This window comes from Raphanus sativus, chromosome 5 (genome assembly GCF_000801105.2).
Source record: "Raphanus sativus cultivar WK10039 chromosome 5, ASM80110v3, whole genome shotgun sequence".
NCBI lineage: Eukaryota > Viridiplantae > Streptophyta > Magnoliopsida > Brassicales > Brassicaceae > Raphanus > Raphanus sativus.
Window position 1 is genome coordinate 3,162,838 of NC_079515.1, and position 20,740 is coordinate 3,183,577.

Genomic DNA, 20,740 nt, shown 5'->3' on the forward strand with positions numbered 1-20,740 from the left:
TGTGTTTCAGGATGTTTCTTGTGGAGTTAAAAAAATACAATAATAATAGTTTAGGAGATGGATTGTCTTTTTTTTCTGTACATAAACTTTCTCAAGAGATTTATACATTTGCATGATCTAACTAATTTGAAAAAATTGAGAAAACTTCTAGTTTTGAACTTTTATTTATCAATTTCGGTTCTTCTCTAAATAGACAAAATGCTCTTGAACATTGTTCTTTTTGTTAGTTTATTTATTTCTTAGTTACAAATAAACAAATAATTGTTATTTATTATTACATGAATATGAAATATTTGAAAATATTTTTGAAATGATTTTTTCCATAAAATGTTAAGTTTTGATAACCAAAATTACATTGCAACTCTATTATCTCAGTATTTTTCTCAACTTAAACATGTAGTTGAAAATTCTTTTAAAATGTGTTTAACATTTACATACATGATTGTTGATAATTATATTTGTTTCCATATTGTTTCACATACATACATTTCTTCATATGTACAACTTCTGCATCTATTCTACTGTAGTCATAAGAATCTTTTTGTTCCACTAAAATGATTACGATATGTTGAACATAAAGTCTCATAAATTGTTTTACTATATATATATATATATATTTAAATTCAGTTTCATTTATTTTGATAAATTTTATGTTTTTAAAACATTTTTAGAATGTTTAACAAGACGAAACCACGGTGCGACAGTGGTTTACAAATCTTACATTTTTTTGGAACTTGTATTTAGATATTATATTTATTCACTGTTTTGCATAATGGCCTTAATGCAATGAAATTCGACAAAAAAATACAATGATGCATTTAGATAGATAGTCATCAAATCAAATTTTGTTATATTTATTTAAATAATTAGCGACAAAAACCAACAAACAATACTATTAATTATATATTTTACTTAAGTGTTCTTATAAAATCACATGTTATAAAAAAAAATACTTGTAATTTGCTTTAAGTAACTAAAACTTAATTTCATGAATTATAAAACTTCTTGGCATTTCGTAATGAACTAATTATATCATTTTTTAAGTTTAACATGCTAACAAGTTGTATAGAAAGTTAGAAATAGGATTTTATATATTGATGATGTTATTAAACAGACTAGAATGAAAGTAAGAGACTCTCAAGTATAATAATCCGTGAAAACAGGGTATTTTGTGTAAATACATTAAATACACAGAACTGGTTTTGGATAATGCACAAACCAAATTAAAGAACGAGCGGTTACTCTCGACCTTCTTCTTCTTCAGAAACAAACAAGATGATGAACACACTCCAAACATTTCAGACAACTCTAACACCAAACTTTCATGTACTGTTCAATCCCCCAAGACATTCCATTTCTCGAACCCAATTCCTCTGTCTCTCGAAATCCAGAGATGGAAACTCGGACTCAGAGTCTGATCCGGATCCTCCGAAACAAGAAGGAGATACACAGAGACAAGAGCTCTTAGCCAGGATCGCCATGCTTCAGACATCGAAGGTCCGTTTAACTGATTTCTTGGACGAACGATCAGATTATCTCACCAAGTTTGCTGAAGAAGCCAACGCTGAGTTTGACAAGGTTGGAGAAGACGCCATGAAAGACCTCGACGAAGCAAGCTCAAGGGTATTGTATCAGTTCTAAAAGATCCTCACTTTTGTCTTTTTCATCGCTTAGACATCGATTTGCTCGATGATCTTGCATGAACAGAGAGATACATAAGCTGACATTGTTTGCTTTTGTTTCTTGGTGATTGAGCAGATACTAGAGAACATCGAGAGCAAGATGCAAGCTTTTGAGGAATCTGTGGGACTTAACAGATTGGAGATAGAGGAGAACGATAACAAGTTGGCTGAGTTTGAAGAGAAGATTGTGGAAGATAGGAACGAAGGATTGTTCTTCAAGAGCTTCCGTGATAAGAAGCCTGTGGATGCAGAGGAAGCTAAAGAGGAGACTCAGAGAATACAAGAAGTAACCAAAGAAAGTGCAGGATCAGAGTCAAGAAGGAACATTTACCTCGGTTTAATTGGGATCGTGGCTCTAGCAATCGCTGATTCGTTTGTTTCTTCACCGGATTGGAGAAAAGTAGCTGTTCTTGGAGCTATCCTTATCCCACTGCTCACTCAGTTTGTGTACGAGCAGACATTGTTATCAGAAGAAGCAGACAAGGGTAAAGGAAACAAGAAATAATGAATAGTACCGACTCTGTAACAATGTAAAGTAATACAGAGTGATAATGCATGATTAGTTTTTCTTTTAACCGACGAAAGGTTACAAGAATAAAGTAATACATAAACTTTATAAGCTCAAAAGAAAGATTATCTAAAGATCTTTAACAAACAAAAAGATATATCTAATACTTTAGACGAGCTATTTAAGGCAGATACTTAGAGCTCAAGCACTTAGCATCACAAGTCTCTGTTGCGGGAAAACGACGGGAGGGGCACAGCTTCTTGAGGTCGTAGTATCACGAGCAGACCGAACATCCCGAGCATAGGGAGGACAAGCAGCCACTTCAGAAGCTTGTAATAATACATATGGAAAGTTAGAGAGAATTCGTCTGAGAAATGGAGTCCATTCTTGTCCACCATCTCCACCATTACAGTGCCTGTTGTCCTCACTCCAACGGTTGGTAGTTTTATCCTGTATTTTCCTGGTCGGTCATAGATCTGGCTCTGCTTTATCCTCCTATCTCCCTGGTAATTGCCTGGTACCAACAGCGTCGTCTGTGCATTTTAAAACCGATGTGTACTTTAGTTTCAAGGGAGCCAAAGCAGAGAAGCTAATTGCTTATCATCATGTACTGAAGGTTCGAGGAACTTACTGTAACGTTATAGGGCGCTTGTGAACCAGATGGGTATCTGTAGTTATCAACAATCTCAATCTCAGCCCAGAAGTTTTTGCCTTCCTCATCACGGAAGCCTCTGGTTGAATGCGTGAAAAAAACACCTTCACGATCGTAACGGATAGCCTTATTGTTCATCCCTTGATCAGTCGATCTCCAAGCCTGATGAAATTGAGAACCAAGTGTAAAATCATAATCTATCACAAATACAATGTCATGAACAAGTGTTAGGAAGATCTTGCCTTGAGGGGATGGTGAGGAGAAGGCGTGGAGAAGCAAAAGACGTTCCCGTTCATAGTTGAGACGACGAGATCAAGATCATCTCCACCGTCAACATTATCAGCCAAGACCATGCTGTATCTGTAATACAGAAACATCCATCTTCGCTATAAAAATTCACTGGAAAAGCGAAACTACTAAAAAAATTAATGTGACGCAAAGGAAGCAAGTGACTTACGAAGTTTCACCAATATCAACAACGTCAGCGCACGAGGTGGGCCCATCTATGAGATACATGTAACCGTCAAAGGATGTGGTAACAATGGTAAGTCCCTTCTTTTTGTCACCTCGCTTGTTCAGATCAACAAGAAGAACTTGGTTCATCACTCTTCCATGGGTTCTGTACGGGTAAGGACGGACAATCGAACCATCCTTGCCACTCAGAACGTAAATGTTTCCTGATGTTGTGGGAACCACGACATCAGTATGTCCATCACCATCAACATCGCCTATCGAAGGACCCTGAAAGAGAAGATTAGTATCAGTCTCTGATTGTAAAGTGAATAGAGAGAGGATTCCAAGTTAACGGATGTTTGGTAACAACAGGTGGAACTTGTGGAATATCGTATGCACTATGATCAACTCATATAATCGTGTTGATGCTCCTACAACTGGTTCATTCATAAGGCTGTTTCACACTAGATGAGAATAAACGGATGTAACTGTATACCTGAGGAACAAGACTCTTTAGATGTACTTCCCAAATTTCCACTCCTTGAGTGGTCCATGCTGCTACATTTCCGTGGGAATCTGTTGTTACAAGTTCAATCTTTCCATCGTCATTTATATCAGCTGCAACCACTGCCCCTTGAATTTCGGCCATTTCAAGTGGGAATTTTTCTCTGATGTTTCCTGCAAAAAGACAACAATCTTAGAATCCAAATCAACACCAAGACTTGCAAAGGAAACTCCCATGAATACCCAGTGCAACAAAATCTGTAATGAGACTAGTGTATTGTCCTGAATGTTTTTTACTTGTGAGAAATATTTTAAGCAAATAAGGAAATATCAGTATGGACAGGAATCTATCAAGAGTGAAATTTCTGTCAATAGAGATACGCAATGGTGAATATTCAACGTAAACAAGAAGTCTTACCACGGTGGTCCATGGCGTAGAATAAGCCAAAGGAAGTTCCGACAAGGATATCCAAGTAACCATCGCCATCCAAGTCAACAACCGTTGGGGAAGAATAAATATATGCACGGAAGTTTGCGTTATCCGTACTCAAATCTAGCTCTTTGACCCATTTAACTTGTTTAGTCTCAAGATTGAAAACCACAATTGAACTAGCAATATAGTTTTTGATGTCAATACTACCAAGCTCTTTCAGATGTTCTGGATTGTCATAATACCTGAAAAATAACTTATCAGGGTCAGTTTTATTAAACAAAGTAAGTAAACGCTTACATTTAAGACCTCATGCATGTTTTGCAGAAAATCTTTACTAATGATGCTTTTGAACTGACAGTTTATGGACAGTTGGACACATCTTCAGTGGTAGATGTAACGGAAACTTACTCAGGGTCGAAGAAATAGGAAACAGCAACAACCATCTCCTGTATTCCATCTTTGTCTATGTCAGCAATTACCTGATAAACAAGTGACACAGTAAGATCTCTCATGGAAGCAAGTAATCAAAGACAACGGTTTTTGCTTAGAAACTCACAGGAGTGCAAAGTATATGTGCGTCAATATTCACATAATCCTCTGAGTTCTCGTGCTGCCCCTCGACCCATTCCTCATCACCCCACATGGTCTCATTAACATAATCGTCATAATCATAGCTGTATTCATCACCTAACTCATCAGTATCACGCAACAAGTCAAACGATGAATCTGCTTCAGTTTCTAATATTCCATCGTTCTCGACTGTGGCCATGCGAACACCCTCATTTTTGTCTTTATTGTCAGAATGGCCGTCCGAGCCATTATCTTCCAGAAGTCGCCTCCCACTTTTGGTTCCTGTCTCTGTCGTACTACTGTTTCCAGATGTCACCAAAGTCTCTGAAGAATTATCCGTACTGGTATTTAATTTAATAACAGTCTCATTCTTAGCTTCACCAATCTTGCTTTGATCCACCTCCTTGGTGGTTACATTTCCATTGATATTTTCTGTTGAGCCAGCTGTGGTATCATTTGTTGCCGAATTGTTTGAGCTAACACTCATGGAGGAGTTATGTAGCTCTGGAGCAGGCTTTACGACTGCTTCTGTTTGGTTACTCTCGGGTTTCTTCTGATCATCTTGAGACGTCACTGGAGTAGGCTTTACGACTGCTTCTGTTTGGTTGTTCTCGGGTTTCTTCTGATCCTCTTGAGACGTCACTGGAGTAGGCTTAACGACGGCTTCTGTTTGGTTGTTCTCGGGTTTCTTCTGATCCTCTTGAGACGTCACATTTGAAGCCTCGCCATGAAACTCTTTGGGCGTCGAGAGCGTAACATTCGGTGTTGTGGTAGTTGCACTCGTATCTACAAAGAAAAGTAAGAGTCACAAAGTAAACTTTCATCAAGACTTAATATGACTCTCCTAATCCATGTACTTTCTCAACGGTCTAAATACAGGAGATACTGATAAGCGAGGATGAACACCATGCAAAATCCATAAGATAAAGGAAATACAAAAAGTACAAAAATTATTCAGATAAGCTGAGGCAGATGCTCCAAGCAGAAACTTAGCTTTACACTTTCTATTAACTTAATCACACAACCAATCTGACCAATATCAGCAAGAACATAAGCTGAGGCAGATGCTCCAAGCAGAGACTTAGCTTTACATTTTCAATTAACTTACACAACCAATCTGACCAGCTATGGTGTCGTCGAATATCAGGAAGAACATAAATTCAACCAAGCAGAGACTTTGGACGACGGGAGTAATCTAAGAAGTAAACTATAAAACTGATGTCAAAACTTAACATGATAAAAAAACTTACGAGTGGTCGATGACTTCATCTCCATAGCTTCTTGCACAAGCTGATCATCATGGACATCAGGATGTGAACGGTCAACAGGGTCAGGATTCAGTCCCACATGCCAGTTCTTGTGCACTTTTCTACGTGGCACTTCTAGCTTATCTGACATCAAAAAGCCTGATGCCCTGGAAACAAAAAAAAAGCATCATAAGCAAACCTATAATACTCCAAGGATCATGATAACAGATAAAAGTATATGTATTTTTATCATCGGCTGAGAAAAAATTACCTGAAAAAGAGCACTTCGCCATTGTAGGTGGCCAGAGCAATTTCTCTAACACCATCTTTGTCGATATCAAATAGAAGAGGACTTGAATGCACGTTTGACTGATGATAAGCAGGCCACCCTAGCGTTTCATGAGTGCATCAGTAAACATTACCAAAAGTTCTCGAGGTTCTAAATCGAGAAGATAAGGATATCTTGTACCTGGCATCTTGTCTCCATCAGCACCTTCAAGAACTTCAAGGTAGTGAACAAAAGATGGAACAACAATGTCAAGCTTTCCATCACTGTAACAACAAAAAAAACAAAATCAGGTCAACACTCATGATCCCTAATCAAAAACTCAGATTCCATTATATATATACCTGTTGATATCAGCAATCAAGGGTGTAGCATAAACGCTAGAAGTGACTTCAGTTTGCCATCGCAGCTCCAGTTTCCTCGGGCACTGAGTATTCAACAAAGCATCTTCATCACTGCACCAACGAGACCGACCTCTTTACTTAGGAGCAAGGAAACGTATCTCCCCAACAATTAAAGCTAAAATACGCACAAGTCTTATCGAATTGGATCGTCTACTCTAACACACAGAGCTCAATACAAGATCGAAACTTACATTTCTGGGTAGGCCTGCTCATCATCGGTGGCTTTACGCTCTCTGAACTTGTTTTCCCCATAGGAGGGATTCGATAAGATCAGGAAGAGGAAAAACCTCAGCAGACACCGTCGCGTTTGGGGTTTCATAAGATCACACTCTTGCGAAGACCAGACGATTACCTTTGGCGGAATAAACCTATCCAGGCACGAGGAACTGAAATGCAGTTACGGAACTGGGGTTTTAGGGATTGAGGTGGGAGTAAATGAAGAAGGTACAAGGAGAAGGAGAATTAGACAAGCTGATCGCAGCCGGCGAAATCGAGTCAGTGACGCAGGGAAAGAGCAAGGACATCTTGCCGTTTTGATATAAAATTTGTTGCTATATAACTTCGGTCAACGAAACAACACGCTGTTTAATTACGAATATAAGAAACAACACAGCTGTTTAATTACGAACAACACTCTGTTTAGTTACGAATATAAGAAACACCACCACTTTTTCTTCACTTGGAATGGTTGCGGTCCTGCGTGACGCTAGGGTAGGGGTTAACACATTTTCTTTCTATGTAAATGTGAGTGAAAGAGTGGGAATGATGATACTTCTTTTTTTTAACACCAAGTGGGAACCATGATACTTCATCTGAGAAAAATGAACAACCATTCTTTCTTCTGAAGTAAAAAAGAAAAAAAACAATAACAATATGATACTAATACTAAAGATTACAACATTATATCCTCCTAAGTGCTATTACCATTACAACATCTTCTCCATCTAAACATACGAATCCCTTGAGAAGAGTAAACACACCTTAAACCATCTATCACATATGCCAAACGGAATCAGATTCATTATAAAACCCTAAAGCTCCTCGAAACAGACCTATAGATGTTTCATCTGCGGCGCGCGGCTTTGCTATCCATTTGAATACGGTCCGCATACATAGGCAAACGGATGATCTCCCTTATCTCCTGCAGCAACACTTCCTCTGTGATGTTGTCTTTTATGCTTCTCATCATCTATTTTAACATTCACAATGGGTTTAGACTACAACTCATCACACCAGGTAAAGTTGACACATAGATAAGAAAGCTTAAACTCTTGTTCGAGACATGAACAATGAGAGATACGACAGAACACACAGAGGACGAGAGGAAATTTTGTAAGCAAAGTATGATCGTCATACAGTAATGTCATAACTGTGGATACGGATCTAAAGAATACAATCAAGCATATAAAGGGGGGTAAAACAGAAAATACTGACCTTCCTATAACTGTTGATATCATTTGGTGTAGACTTATCGACCCTGACCCGCATGCTGACCCAAACTTGCTCTTCCTGATCCCATGAGCACTCTACAATCTTCCCAGAGTACTCGGCAGGGTCTGAATCATTTGTGCAGTTTTAGTATTAGCAGTTAGTAGTTCTCAGAAATAATTAAGTTATGATTAATATATATATATATATAACCGAATATAACACTATACACCTCTAAAAACAACATTATTTCCATCCAAAAGCTTCTTCTTCCCTCTTTCAAACACGGAGAGCATTCCCCGGCCACTGTCATCCTGCTCGTATAGAAAGTCAACGGAGTTCATTTCTGGATACTTCCACTTCAGTAGACCTTCATGTGTACGGGGCAACATAAAGGTCATCCCAGCCCTGTTAACAGAAAAACAGATTTCAGATATTTATTAAGAAGCTGAACCAGAGCTATTTGACTTTAGTCCTAAAGTTTTAACATCCGAGATTCTCTTTCGGTTCCATGGTTACCTGAAATATCAGGCCGTCGGCTTCATGTGAGAGTGATGGAATGAAACCCTTCAAAACCTTCTCAACCGCAGAAAGCAACCAAAAATCATTTCTCCGTACCTAGGCAATAAAATAAGTACAAGTTCCATGAACAGTTTATACGAGAGAAAAGAAATTGTAAGAATGGGAAATGGCATGAGAAAGAATAATGTAACTCCTAGTACGCACCCTAAAAGGCTCAAGATCATATCTGATATGACTTCTTACCTTCTCATGATTTCGAGGATCTATCACCTCTTTTTCGACCATCTTCCATCGTAAAAAAAAAGAGAGAAAAATGCTAATAATTTGTTAAAAAAAAGAGAGAAAAATGCTAAAAATTTACACATTTTTCATGAGGATTGAAATTTACAAAGGATGTAATGTTGTTGAGAAAATAAAACAAAATACTGTAACAAAAAAATAATTGTTGGCAAAAAAAACTTTAATAATTTGGGCAACCTCGTTTATTGTCTTTTTCCTTTTTTTTGTCTAATTAAAATAGAAACATGAGTAAATAGGGGCGAAAAAAGTTTGGAAATGTTAATTTATCAAAATATCACGCAACGGCATACGAACACGGATGGAGAGCTCAGATCTTCAAGAACTTTTCGAATTTAAATAAGACAAAAATGGAGAAAATCACAACAAAAAAGGACTCCGTTGCCGGATCTCGAACCCGGGTCTCTCGGGTGAGAGCCGAGTATCCTGACCAGCTAGACTACAACGGATTTTGATTGTCCATTGTTTAAACTATTTATACCCGTTAAATATTCACATTGAAGGGACTGATGATTGCCAATGAAAATATCCTGAACATCTAACTCAAGTAACACAGAAAAGAAAGAAGTAACAACTTGATCAGTAATGCAAAATCTCAAACTGAAAAAGTTTGATTGCAGAGTTGGTAACAGTTGCAGAATAACAATTAAAAAAGGCCATTTTGCTTTAAAGGATTTTTTCAGATTTTGGCATCTTAAAAGTTGATGGAGCTGCTTCTTTTAGCTTCATCTTTGAGAGAAAGTTCGAGAGACCATTTGTTAATGCAGAGGTTGTTATCAAAGAAGCTCTCAACAAACTGATAGCCTGAAACACAAGTTTAAGTCAAAATTCTCTTCACTAACCAGAAAAAAAAAGAGTAAAAAAAAAAGAAGTGAAGAGAAGTATCATACTTGAGCTTTGCCAATGCTAATCACTTGCTCCTCAATATCACTAATATTCATCTGCAACTTGCTTAGCAATGAGATTGTTGAAGAGGAGTTCATAGCAGTGACAACTAGATCATCTGACACTATGAAGTTAGTCTCTCCCTTGACAAGTCCAATACTGGCAGAATCTGAAGTCAACACTGGAGTTAACTTTGCAACTCTTTCACCGTCTGCAAGAACACTCTTCTTGATGTTCTTGGAGAGCTTGCTACTGTTATAACTGCGACGAGAGACCAAGCACTCATACTCTGGCGTTTCTTGTATGACAAGATCAAGAAGCTGCGTAAGACAACTGTAGTAATAAGGAAGCATGGCTTCTCTTCTCTGTTCAAAGCTCAGCTCTTTGACGCTTCTGCATAGATTCCCAACGCATCCCATGTTCAAGTGATCAACAGAGAGTTCCCAAGCAAACTCAAGTGGTATAACAAGAAAAGTGAAAAGAAAATCAACAAACTCTTCTCTGCATTCAGCATAGAGAATCACCTTGTCTGACTTTCTAACATAAACTTTCAAAGTCACAACTTCGTTGGCTTCTCCTGCAACTCTACATTCTTGCACAAGTGGTGTCAACACTTTAGGCTTAATTGCCATACAATGTTTCCTCAGGAATGTGTCTGTTAATGGAGCATCCGAAGTGAATAAACACCCTAGAAGTGTCAGAACCTACATGTAAAAAACAACCAGTAAAAGATCCAAGAACATTTGTCTAAAAGATGAAATGGCAATGAAAGATCACAAAGTACCTTTTCAAGACCAATATCAATAACCATTTCTTGAAGTTTATCAAAACCAGAATAACCAAGATCATTGAGAACATTCAGTACAAGTCCCATAGAGTTCACTGCCACTTTCATATCATCTGTGATGATAAAAGACGTTCTGCAGCTTAGAAACACTCCATCCACTTTATCTTGCTCTTCATCTTCAACAACTACATCTTGAACTACTTATATTGCTGTAGACCTTACAGCAAGACTCAACAGACACAAAATTTGGACAGACAAAGAACTTGGTCGCCTCAGTGTCATCTACTTTCAGCTTTAGCTTCCTGCAATGACTCTCCTTCATACTCCTTGGATATATCAACAGGTTTTTACTAGCTGGAGTCTTGAAATTACCGATGTCCATGTCTGAAACACTTTTGTAAAGATTGTGAAAGCAGCCCACGGTTGAAGAAGACTGAGGATTCTGAGGCTTCTCCAGCAACCTGATGATGGTTCCCATAGGAAGAGTCAAGAGACTGCAGAGTACATCTGCAAAATCTTTACAACTCTCAGCCAAAACAACTCTGTTCTGCTCCTCATCAATGAGAAGTTTTAGGCTAAACTTTGGTTTCACAGCCATCAGAAAGATCAAAAAGAAGATGCAAAAAGAAAAGAATCCTAGGATCTAGTTTACAAGTTAGGCCAAATCATGTATTGGATCCAGCTTTTAAGTCATTAAGCAGTTGGTATTATGATAGTATCTACAAAAAATACCCTAATGTCATCTATTTTACTTTACAGTACATCCTACTGGCTACTACTGAGGAATCATCATAGGATTTTAACTTTTAAGTTATTTAACCATGATTTTTGCTCAAAATTTGGGTTTAAGGATTAAGTCTATAGATATAGAATGGTTATCAAAACTCAAAAAGAAAATGAATTATAAGTTCCTAACAGAAGCTTCCATTTGTTTTCAAATTCATTTCTAAGTTCCTACTCAAGAAATGAGCATACGGCTGGTTAATGTTTTGTTTAAGAAGAAAACATATGAGCAATTAGTGTATTTGATTCAAGAATAATTTATGTCATGTTACAAAGAATAAGTAATCTGCAGCTGACAAAAACTCTTATCTAAATCATTTTAAATCTGGTATCCTGCTTGCACTTCTTCTAGAACCTGAACATGTTTGGTCATTCATATCCACATCTTCTCTTGGAGGAGTTAAAATTTCTGTAACTGCGACACAAATCATTCTTAAAGAAAAAGGGACACACAAAGAATTTTGAGGGCTCTGTATCACCCATGTTCAGCTCAAGCCTTTTGCAATGGATCTCCTTCCTACTCTTTGAAGACATCAGAATAATTTTGTAAGCTTCAGTTCAAAATTAACAATGCCCAATTGAGGGTGCCAAAAGGCTGTATTAATTTCTAGCTAAATGATAATGAGATGAGGTTTAATCCCATGAAATGTTGTGAGTAGGCTGATTATATTTAATTTGTCATCCAAAGGATTGACAAGTTTAGGAGACCATTGATCTTAAATAAGCAAAACAAAGTCCATACATAAGGACATCTCCAACCCCACTCTATTTTCTACACTAAACTCTACTATAGAGTAAAATCTTCTCCAACCCCACTCTATATCACATTCTAAAATAGTGCAACTCTATTTCTTACTCTATATTTGGAGTAACTCTATTTCTTACTCTATTATAGAGTGAAACTTTTTTATTTATACTTTAGTCCTTTTATTTATCAATTTTTTTTTATTTTGTAACTATTTATTTAGTTTAATAATGCTAACAACACATAATTATGTATAAAACAATATATTATATATATATATATAAACATTTAAAATTATTATTATTAGCCAAAGAAAACAAGCACTAAAATTAAAAATAATTTTATAAGATAAAAAAAACTCATTTCACAATCTGAAATTCGTTAATGATCATTTGTGAAAAAGATACATTAATGGGGATGTTTAAGTTAAGATGTATTATGTTGTTAGTATACTGTAATATAATTATTAATATAATATGTTTGATATAGATATATAATTTATGGAAAATAAAATGTAAGGGATCAATTTGTAAATTTTGTAAGTAAAAGCTATTACTAATAAAATTAGAAAATAATATATTTAAGAATATTCTCTTTTAGTGTCAAATATAGAGTAAACCATTGGAGTGAAACTTTACTCTATTTTAGAGTAACACTATTTTAGAGTGAAATCTACTCTAAAATAGTGTAAACCATTGGAGATGGTCTAAGACACCATTAAAAGAGTTTAGAAAACAGCTGAATAAAAGGAAAAACAAATGCTAATTGAAGGCTTGAAACATAGTCTAAAAACCATAACAAAGATATGCAGTTCCTTTTGATTTTCTTCAGAGAGTTATGGGTTGTTCAGCAAGGTTGAAAATCTACCAATGACCTGTAAGAACAACCAGGTTTAGAAAATTAAAACGATTAATAAAGAGGCAAAGAGATATATAAATTAAAAAAAAATTGAAAGCTGATAATAGAATAAACTTCTGTTTGACAAAAGCAAACCACCTGTTTCTTAGATTTTTTTGCAACCATGCCTGATAGACCATTGGTTAATGCAGAACGGGAGACTAAGGAAGCTCTAAGAATGCTGATGAGCTGCAATGAAAAAAACATTCCAGAGGTATATACAGTTTATACTAAGGCACAAGGATCATACCAAAGTACACCAAAAAAAAAACTAAAAAGCAATAATATTACAAGCATACCTCTGCTTTAGAAATGTTGATTTCCTGCTCCTCAAGATCACTTATGTTGTTGATGTGACTCCTCATAAACAAGCCAATGGTTGAAGATGAACTCATAGGTGTTATAACCAGATCATCCGACACAATAAACCTCATATCTCTCTTCACATACCCAAAATCACATTTTGAGTGAGTCTGAGACTCAATTTTTGGGTCCACTGGTATCACGCTTGCAATAATGACTTGGCTATTCTTAAGGTTTTTAACATTTCTTACAAAACTCAGAACCGGAGACGAATCACAGAATGTATATGGATATGAATATACCACTGTTGGCTGAGGAGGAATGTCAAGAATTTGTTTACTGCAGGTATAGTAATAAGGTATCTCCAAGGGAGTGGAAGCTGAAGCTTCTCTACACTCACTTCTGCACAAATTTCCAACGAATCCCAAAACTGACCCATCAGTCAATGACCATGCCAACTCAAGAGGGAGAGCAAGAAGACCAAGAAGAGAATCAACAAAGTCTTCACTGCACTCTGCATAAAGAATCTTCTTGTCAGACTTCCTGACAAATATCTTCACATTACATTCATGGCCTCCTTTCACACACCCAACTTCCACTGCACGTGTAGACGGCCATTTAAGAAAATCTTGGTTGAGGAATGTCCGTGATAACGGAAGCTTCGAAGCAAACAAGTTTCCAAGAAGAGTCAGCACCAAGAATTAGATTAGATTAGATTAGATTAGAATGAAGAATCATATGCAGAACAATAAAGGAAAATGAGTACCTCCTTAAAGCCAACATCAAGATGAATCTCCTGCAAGTCATCAAAATCTGTATATCCTAGTACATTGAGCTCATTTGCAATAACACCAAGAGAGTTCACTGTCACTCTCAGATCATCAGTGACAATGTAAGAAGAACGACAACTGACAAACACTCCATCTTCACTATTTCCCATTGGACTTCCGATTTGATCTTCCTCTGAAACCTGATACTGATGTGTCATCAAGGCTCCACAGGTACACCTCGAAGTGTTAAAATTGCTGTACTTCTTACAGCTTGCCCTACCGAAACGTGGGCATGTGAAGAACTTTGTAGCTTCAGTATCATCAACGTTCAGCTTCAGCCTCCTGCATTGGATCTCCTTAGTGCTCTTGGGATAAAGCAGCATAGTTTTGCAAGCCTCAGTCTGAAAATCGTCGATGGCCATGACTGAAACACTTCTGTAAATGTTGTGAAAACACCCTGATCTCGGTTGCAGCGGCTTGTGCTTCTTGAGGAGTCTGACAATGGTGCCCATGGGAAGTGTTAGAAGACTGAAGAGGACGTCGACAAAATCTCTACATGCCTCAGCTAGAACAACTTTGTTTCTCTTCTCATCAACCAGAAGTCTCAGACTAAACTTTGTTTCCTCCATTGGAAGGAAAAACAAAAAAAAATGAGGAAAAGGAATAGGAGAAGAGTGTTAAAAAATCAAGTTATGCATGTAAAGAGACGACAATGATTCGCTTATATATATACACATATTGAACCACCAAGGTTGGGACTTGGGACTAGGGAATAGCAAGAGGTTTCTTCTAGTATTATCCGACATTAATTTGAACGTGTGATGATGATTCAAAACATCGAAACTCAAAACAATTTTGAGCTTCCCCAAGACCGCGTGGTAGAAATAAATGTCCCAATTAAGAAATGAAGAGTCTTCTTACGTTTGTTGTGTAAAATGTAGAGTCATCTCACTGTTACTTTGTCACAACTCAAGTAGGCTAACCCTAAAAATGAATATGAATAATCGTTTTTAAATAAAAATGTTACTAACTTCTTTTTTTGTGTGGTGAGTGTGTTCTACTTAGCTTTATCAATGGAGTTTGGATCTTCATTTGGATATGGGACGTGCTTCAAGGCAGCAAACTCCCCTCTACTTATATCTACAAGACCTAAGAACACTTATATCAGGTTGAGAAGTAGAAGTCAGAGATTCTGATTCAGAGTCTTTGCTATTTCATATAAAGAATTCGCTGAGTCAGCTCTGGAAGAAACCAGGAAGAGGGTTGTTCTTGAACCTTCACCTCTTCAGGTAGTGTAGTACAGTGAATGGATGATTATCTCTTTCGTTTCTTTTTGCCTGTTTGTGGAAATACTATGAACAATGGTAAAGACAAGTAAGCTAATGAAGAACATCCTTAGCTGTCTTTTCCTATCTGTACAAAACATATTCTGGTTAAGACAATCTTGATCCAAAGTATCTTTAGAAGTGGCAACACATAATAACTATTGAATCTATATTTTAACAAACAAACACAAATTTGACTGTTAAAAGGCTGCTTCTGATCATGAAACTGTTTTAGGAAAGGTATAGTAGCAGCATGACAGGACTTGATGGGAAAACCCAACTTCAAATGCTTGCTTTCAAATCTCCAAAGATTAGACTCTTGCGGAGCATGGCCATAGAAAACAAGACAATGCAGGTATTGAAATTTGTCTCTTTTGAAGACTTATGGCAGTACTATCTATATGTATAAATTGCTTTCATTTATTTATCTCTGTGGACATGACTTTCAAGGAGGTTTCAACAATGTTGCTTTTTTTTTTCTTTTTTTTCTTTTTTTTTAACAGTGTTGCTTTTCATTTAAATGATTGATGATTATTTGTATTCTCAACTTTTCTTTCCGTTTTTTTCCTTTCATATTGGGTATATAATGTGCAGGTTTTTGACTTTGCTGGTTTCATGAAGCCTGAGTATGTGATAAGTATAAGAAATCATACTATAGACAGAGGAAGAGGAACGGGAAGGAAGAAGCAGAGCAAGAGAGTGACGTGGCAGAAGAGGAGGGAGTTTTTAAATAAAAGAAAGGAAGTGAAGACTCTAGTTGAGATAGAGGGTTGGCAGTTAGAGTTGTCAGTTAGATAGCTCAAGTTTGTATGAGAATATAAATAGCTCGTTTGTGAGCTGAGTTGAGTATGCTTGTATTGTTGTGTGTAGTTGACGCTATGAGTCACTGCTAGTCGATCGCTATGAGATCGTAGACGAGTATTGCAATCGTTATGAGATTGTAATAGGAGTCTTACTCTTACAAGCTTTTCTCTCTATAAAGAAGTATTTGTTCTTGAATATTGAGTTACAGATTTCTTAAATCTACCATTGGTGTGGTGAAACTGCTTCGATTCAACGCGATGAGGTCTCCGGTAGCATCTCCGGCGAGTTCGTCGTTTCCGCAGTATGTTACGCCCATATTCTGCGCTAACTTCTTCTTCTTTTTTAATGCTAGAGTGATCAGGTCTTTGTTGTCCACCTATGGAGACTTGATGTCTAAAAGCATACTAATGTGTGATCGATCTTCTTTAGGGACCTAAACCCTTTGCATCAGTTGACTGACAAGACGGATTACCAAGACAAATATTACAAAAACATTATGTCCATATATCAAAAATACGCTGAGGTGAGCTACAAACAAGCAAATGTGATTTATTACTCAACTGCATGTGTGTAATGAAGTACTCATCATCATATAGATGGACTGATCTGAGGGTTTCTTTGCAGATTTTCCCATTGGGAGGTAAACTGACTGGTGAATCCATAAAGTTCTTTTCCCCTTTGGTGACGTGGACCAGGTTTTCGTCTAGCCAAGAAAAACATAAGGCTTTGTTCTCTGCCTTCCTCGAATACTATCAGGTATACTCCTCGAATCTGTCTGCTGCTGGCCAAAAAGCTAAGATTTAACAGTAAAAACGTGAGTGAAACTATCATTTCTCTTACCTTACAGGCATGGCTTGAGATGACAATCCAAGTGAAGGAGGAGACGGAGCCATCTCAGGTGAGAGCCAATCGTGAAGCACAGCACAAACACCTGACATGGCGAGTAAGGAATAAGAAAGAGCAGCATGAAGAGTCTCTCAGGTCTCTGTGTTATATTACACTGGTTAATATGGTTAATACCATTGTTTATCCTCTTGATTGTTAGTTACACTTGCAAACAACTAACATACTGAATCGTTTCAAAGCCTTTTTAGTATACCAATATTTATAAAACCAAATGGACCAAGAAACATCAACTTCACAAGATCATTATTCTCACGGCTTCTTTTCATTAGCTATTTTACATATGAAACCAAGAAACTATAAGTAAAGCAACAGAAAATAACACAAAAGAAAGCAGAAGAAGACTCTGCATTCACACCACAACCTTCTTAAACCACACCAAACTCCTCAGTCTCTTTCACTCTTCAACATCAACCACCACAATACTCATAGCACACATCCCTCACCAGAGCATATTCCTCAATATACTCCACCCAGCATTCTCTACATACTCACACTTCCATCTGGACCCCGAGGTGGCAATGGAGGGACACACACCGGCGTTGGATGCCTTATGTCAAAGTTCCATGAGTGGAGAAGATGTGCATTGGAAGAGCTCCCGTTTGTAGAGCTTAAACCCACCACGAACTCACCACCTTTCAGTATCTCCTCCAAGTCTACATAGAACTCAAAGAACGGATCCAACATCTTTCTCGTGCCTAATTTTCTGAACCGAACCATCATTCTCTTCAAACTCGCCTCATACTCAACCATACAGCTCAACGTCCCTCCATCGCCCACCAACAAGTCACCCTCGAACGAAATGTCCCTAGTTTCGGAAGATTCAGGTTTACCTATCAAGATTCTCGCACGGTTTCCTCTATTGGAAATATCAAACTCAAAAGCCACAACTGTCTCGTTCTTTGCATGCTCAAACAAAAACCCTAAAGCAGAGGAACTGTTGTTTTCTTTACCGAAGAGACCAAGATCCAAACTAGTCGGAACCATCACAAAAGCCATGACGTCATCGGTCTCGTTAGGCATGGAAAACGAGAAGTGACTCGAGAAAGATAACGTGTTACTACGACTCTCTTCACCTCGGAAAAGATTGATGGGTTCCTTGTAAACGACTCTTCCCTCGCTTCCACTCACCGAGTTTGTCAGCTGAATCGAAGAACCTTCGTTGATCAGCTTCGAATCTCCAAACAGTTCAACTTCCTCGTCAAAACTCATAGGTCTGAACATCTTTGTCTTCTTGTTTTTTTTTTTTTGGTGTGGTGGTTGGTTCATTTGAATAAAAGAAAAAACGGAAGAAAGATTAAATAACAATCGTCTTCCTTTCTTAACCCTTTACGGAAACGTCTCTCTCATCCTCTCATAGTCGTTGCTGCGGATTAATATTGATTTTAATATTTTTCTTGCTCACTCTAATTAGTCTATGTACACTTGTGAATAGAAAACCAACGTTGGTTTTGCCCACGGTTTGTTAATGTGACGTTTTCAAAGTCATGACATGTTCATAAAAGAGGTTGTAGAGTTGTGCCGTGCACGCATGCAAGAACTTATTAGGTCAACTGAATATTAGTTTAACCCAAAAATCTCATATAGTTGTAAAGATGACTAGATTATGGTTTATATTAATCTAGTTTAAGACAATGCCTTTATCTTTGCTATATAAAGAGTGATATAACACTTGGGAAATTAAAGAGCCAAGACTAACAAAACAACTCGAAGTTCGAAACATATTCAAACTAGAAAGACAATAGCACAAATCTGAAATGGACAAAATCAAGAAAACACAAGTCATCATACTACAAACGAAGCAGCACTTATAGCAACGACAAAAAAGGTGGAACTCGGGAGAGATATAACAAATGGATCTACTCATCACCGAACATATCGAAACCACCGTAGTCTTCTTCATCTGATTCCTCAACCACTTCCTTCTTCTCCTCTACCTTGGCAGCTCCAGCCGAAGCCCCACCACCTGCATCGGCAGATACAGCCGCTGCAGCAACAGCGAACTTGCTAGGATCCTGCATTTAACATCCAACACACAAAATAATACAATTAAGACAAGCAAATCAAACTAAATTTAAAAAAAAAGGTTACTTAATTTGATAATGATGACAAACCTTCAAGTACTCCTTGACCTTCTCTGCTTGTGGGAAAGTGTACTCAGTGGCAACTGAGATGGCCAATGCGTTCTTGTATGCATTGATGAACATATGAGGAGCAGCAGCAAGGGTAGGGTAAGAGATAGCTAGCGCCAAGGAAGTGACCATGGAGATACCAGCGGCAAACTTCTGGACAAGGTCATCTTCCGTAAGATCGAGAACCTCTGGGCTGAAGACAGAGCCATTGTCGTAAACAGACTGGACAACAAGACCGTACGAGAACGGCCTGATGCCGAGCTTGGCTAGAAGGGCAGCCTCAGAAGAACCGACCTTGTCGCCTTGCTTGATGAGCTCAACAGGGGTGATGATTTCGACTGTTCCCTTGTTAATCTTAGTTGGGATGTTAAGAACCTACAAAACCCAAAAACAAATTCATAAGTGAATAATAAATTCAAAAGTCAAAAGTATTACAAAGCATAATTAATACAAACCTGGAAGAAAGATGTCTGAGATGGATCGAGACCAGTGTTACCAGGTTGGACAACCACATCAATTGGCGCAACCAAACCAACACGAGCAGGAGCACCAACCTGTTTAAATTACACGACAGACATTTCCAATCGAATTAAAGACAGCATCAAGTTGATGTAATAATAACAGAGCGATGGTTTCATCATATATGACCAAACGGATTAATGTGAAACAAACCTTGTACTTGGCAACTTCCTCACTCACTTCCTTGAGGTCACCCTTGGTAAAGATCAAACCAACATTTCCCTAACCACACAAAAACACATAACCATCCAAATAAAAATCAAAACTTTCAATAAAAAAATCAGAACTTTTTAATAAAAATCTAATCTTTTGATAAAAATCTAAACTTTGAATTTACCTGAAGGAGGGGCATGAGATTGAGGATACCAGTGTTTCCAGTGTTCTCAGCGTGAATCTTAACGGAACGCTTCATCATAGTGTTCTTGCCCATGAGGACAACTGAGTCACCACGAAGACCTTTCCTGATGTTCTGGAGCTGAGTCGATCCGACGTTGTCGGCTGCAACGACCAAGATCTGGGTGAACTCGTCGATGAGCTGGCATAGCTTCGCGTCATAAGCGATCTTCTTCTCGGCCTTTGTTGCCTTCACCATTGTTGTTGCTCACGGGATGAGACTCGTTTTTTTCCTCTTTGTCTGCAGAAGAGTGATGGAGATTACAGAAAGAAGCTAGGGTTTTGGTTTCAGTCTTTTTATACTGTGAGAAATGGTAAGAGGATAAAATGAATCTAGGGCTTCTTCTTTAGTGATCTGAATCTAACGGTTCTTATTTTTTTGCTTACTTACAGATCTGACGGCTGTTGTTTACTTTTATGTATATTGGGCTTATTCTGAAATTGGGCACATATTTAACGGTTCGTATATTGCTTATCTTATCTGACGGCCTTTTTTGTTTCGAAAATA

At 37.6% G+C, this 20,740-nt stretch overlaps 6 protein-coding genes, 1 non-coding gene and 2 pseudogenes across 7 annotated transcripts; 2 read left to right on the plus strand and 7 right to left on the minus strand.

The window, feature by feature from the left end:
* Nucleotides 1-1,218: 1,218 nt before the first annotated feature.
* Nucleotides 1,219-2,257, plus strand: LOC108862520 (uncharacterized). The gene is made up of 2 exons (XM_018636676.2): nt 1,219-1,623; nt 1,759-2,257. Exons 1-2 carry the CDS (start codon nt 1,276-1,278, stop codon nt 2,185-2,187), a joined length of 777 nt encoding a protein of 258 aa, XP_018492178.1. The 5' UTR covers nt 1,219-1,275; the 3' UTR covers nt 2,188-2,257.
* LOC108862519 (protein DEFECTIVE IN EXINE FORMATION 1) lies at nt 2,185-7,262 on the minus strand. Its single transcript, XM_018636675.2, has 13 exons — nt 6,931-7,262; nt 6,680-6,790; nt 6,519-6,601; nt 6,321-6,438; nt 6,053-6,216; nt 4,789-5,588; nt 4,641-4,711; nt 4,218-4,474; nt 3,792-3,973; nt 3,300-3,583; nt 3,085-3,202; nt 2,822-3,004; nt 2,185-2,723 (listed from the first exon to the last, which is right to left on the minus strand). The coding sequence occupies exons 1-13, from the start codon at nt 7,056-7,058 to the stop codon at nt 2,406-2,408; spliced, it is 2,817 nt and encodes a 938-aa protein (XP_018492177.1). The 5' UTR covers nt 7,059-7,262; the 3' UTR covers nt 2,185-2,405.
* Nucleotides 7,263-7,581: 319 nt separating this feature from the next.
* Nucleotides 7,582-9,060, minus strand: LOC108860663 (mRNA-capping enzyme subunit alpha-like). Its single transcript, XM_057010717.1, has 5 exons — nt 8,933-9,060; nt 8,687-8,785; nt 8,400-8,575; nt 8,174-8,295; nt 7,582-7,928 (listed from the first exon to the last, which is right to left on the minus strand). The coding sequence occupies exons 3-5, from the start codon at nt 8,566-8,568 to the stop codon at nt 7,803-7,805; spliced, it is 417 nt and encodes a 138-aa protein (XP_056866697.1). The 5' UTR covers nt 8,569-8,575; nt 8,687-8,785; nt 8,933-9,060; the 3' UTR covers nt 7,582-7,802.
* A 302-nt stretch (nt 9,061-9,362) lies between these two features.
* Nucleotides 9,363-9,435, minus strand: TRNAE-CUC (transfer RNA glutamic acid (anticodon CUC)). The gene has a single exon. It is a non-coding gene; the product is annotated as a tRNA-Glu (tRNA).
* A 217-nt stretch (nt 9,436-9,652) lies between these two features.
* On the minus strand, nt 9,653-11,256 carry LOC108857940 (uncharacterized; annotated as a pseudogene).
* Nucleotides 11,257-13,021: 1,765 nt separating this feature from the next.
* On the minus strand, nt 13,022-14,785 carry LOC108857943 (uncharacterized). Its single transcript, XM_018631947.1, has 4 exons — nt 14,153-14,785; nt 13,383-14,045; nt 13,180-13,272; nt 13,022-13,060 (listed from the first exon to the last, which is right to left on the minus strand). Exons 1-4 carry the CDS (start codon nt 14,783-14,785, stop codon nt 13,022-13,024), a joined length of 1,428 nt encoding a protein of 475 aa, XP_018487449.1.
* Nucleotides 14,786-15,223: 438 nt separating this feature from the next.
* On the plus strand, nt 15,224-17,358 carry LOC108857944 (phytochromobilin:ferredoxin oxidoreductase, chloroplastic-like; annotated as a pseudogene).
* Nucleotides 17,353-18,515, minus strand: LOC108859082 (flt3 receptor-interacting lectin). The gene has a single exon (XM_018632929.2). It carries the CDS (start codon nt 18,455-18,457, stop codon nt 17,672-17,674), a length of 786 nt encoding a protein of 261 aa, XP_018488431.2. The 5' UTR covers nt 18,458-18,515; the 3' UTR covers nt 17,353-17,671.
* A 334-nt stretch (nt 18,516-18,849) lies between these two features.
* LOC108863614 (60S acidic ribosomal protein P0-2) lies at nt 18,850-20,513 on the minus strand. The gene is made up of 5 exons (XM_018638104.2): nt 20,177-20,513; nt 19,993-20,061; nt 19,776-19,874; nt 19,303-19,695; nt 18,850-19,203 (listed from the first exon to the last, which is right to left on the minus strand). The coding sequence occupies exons 1-5, from the start codon at nt 20,429-20,431 to the stop codon at nt 19,048-19,050; spliced, it is 972 nt and encodes a 323-aa protein (XP_018493606.1). The 5' UTR covers nt 20,432-20,513; the 3' UTR covers nt 18,850-19,047.
* Nucleotides 20,514-20,740: the final 227 nt, after the last annotated feature.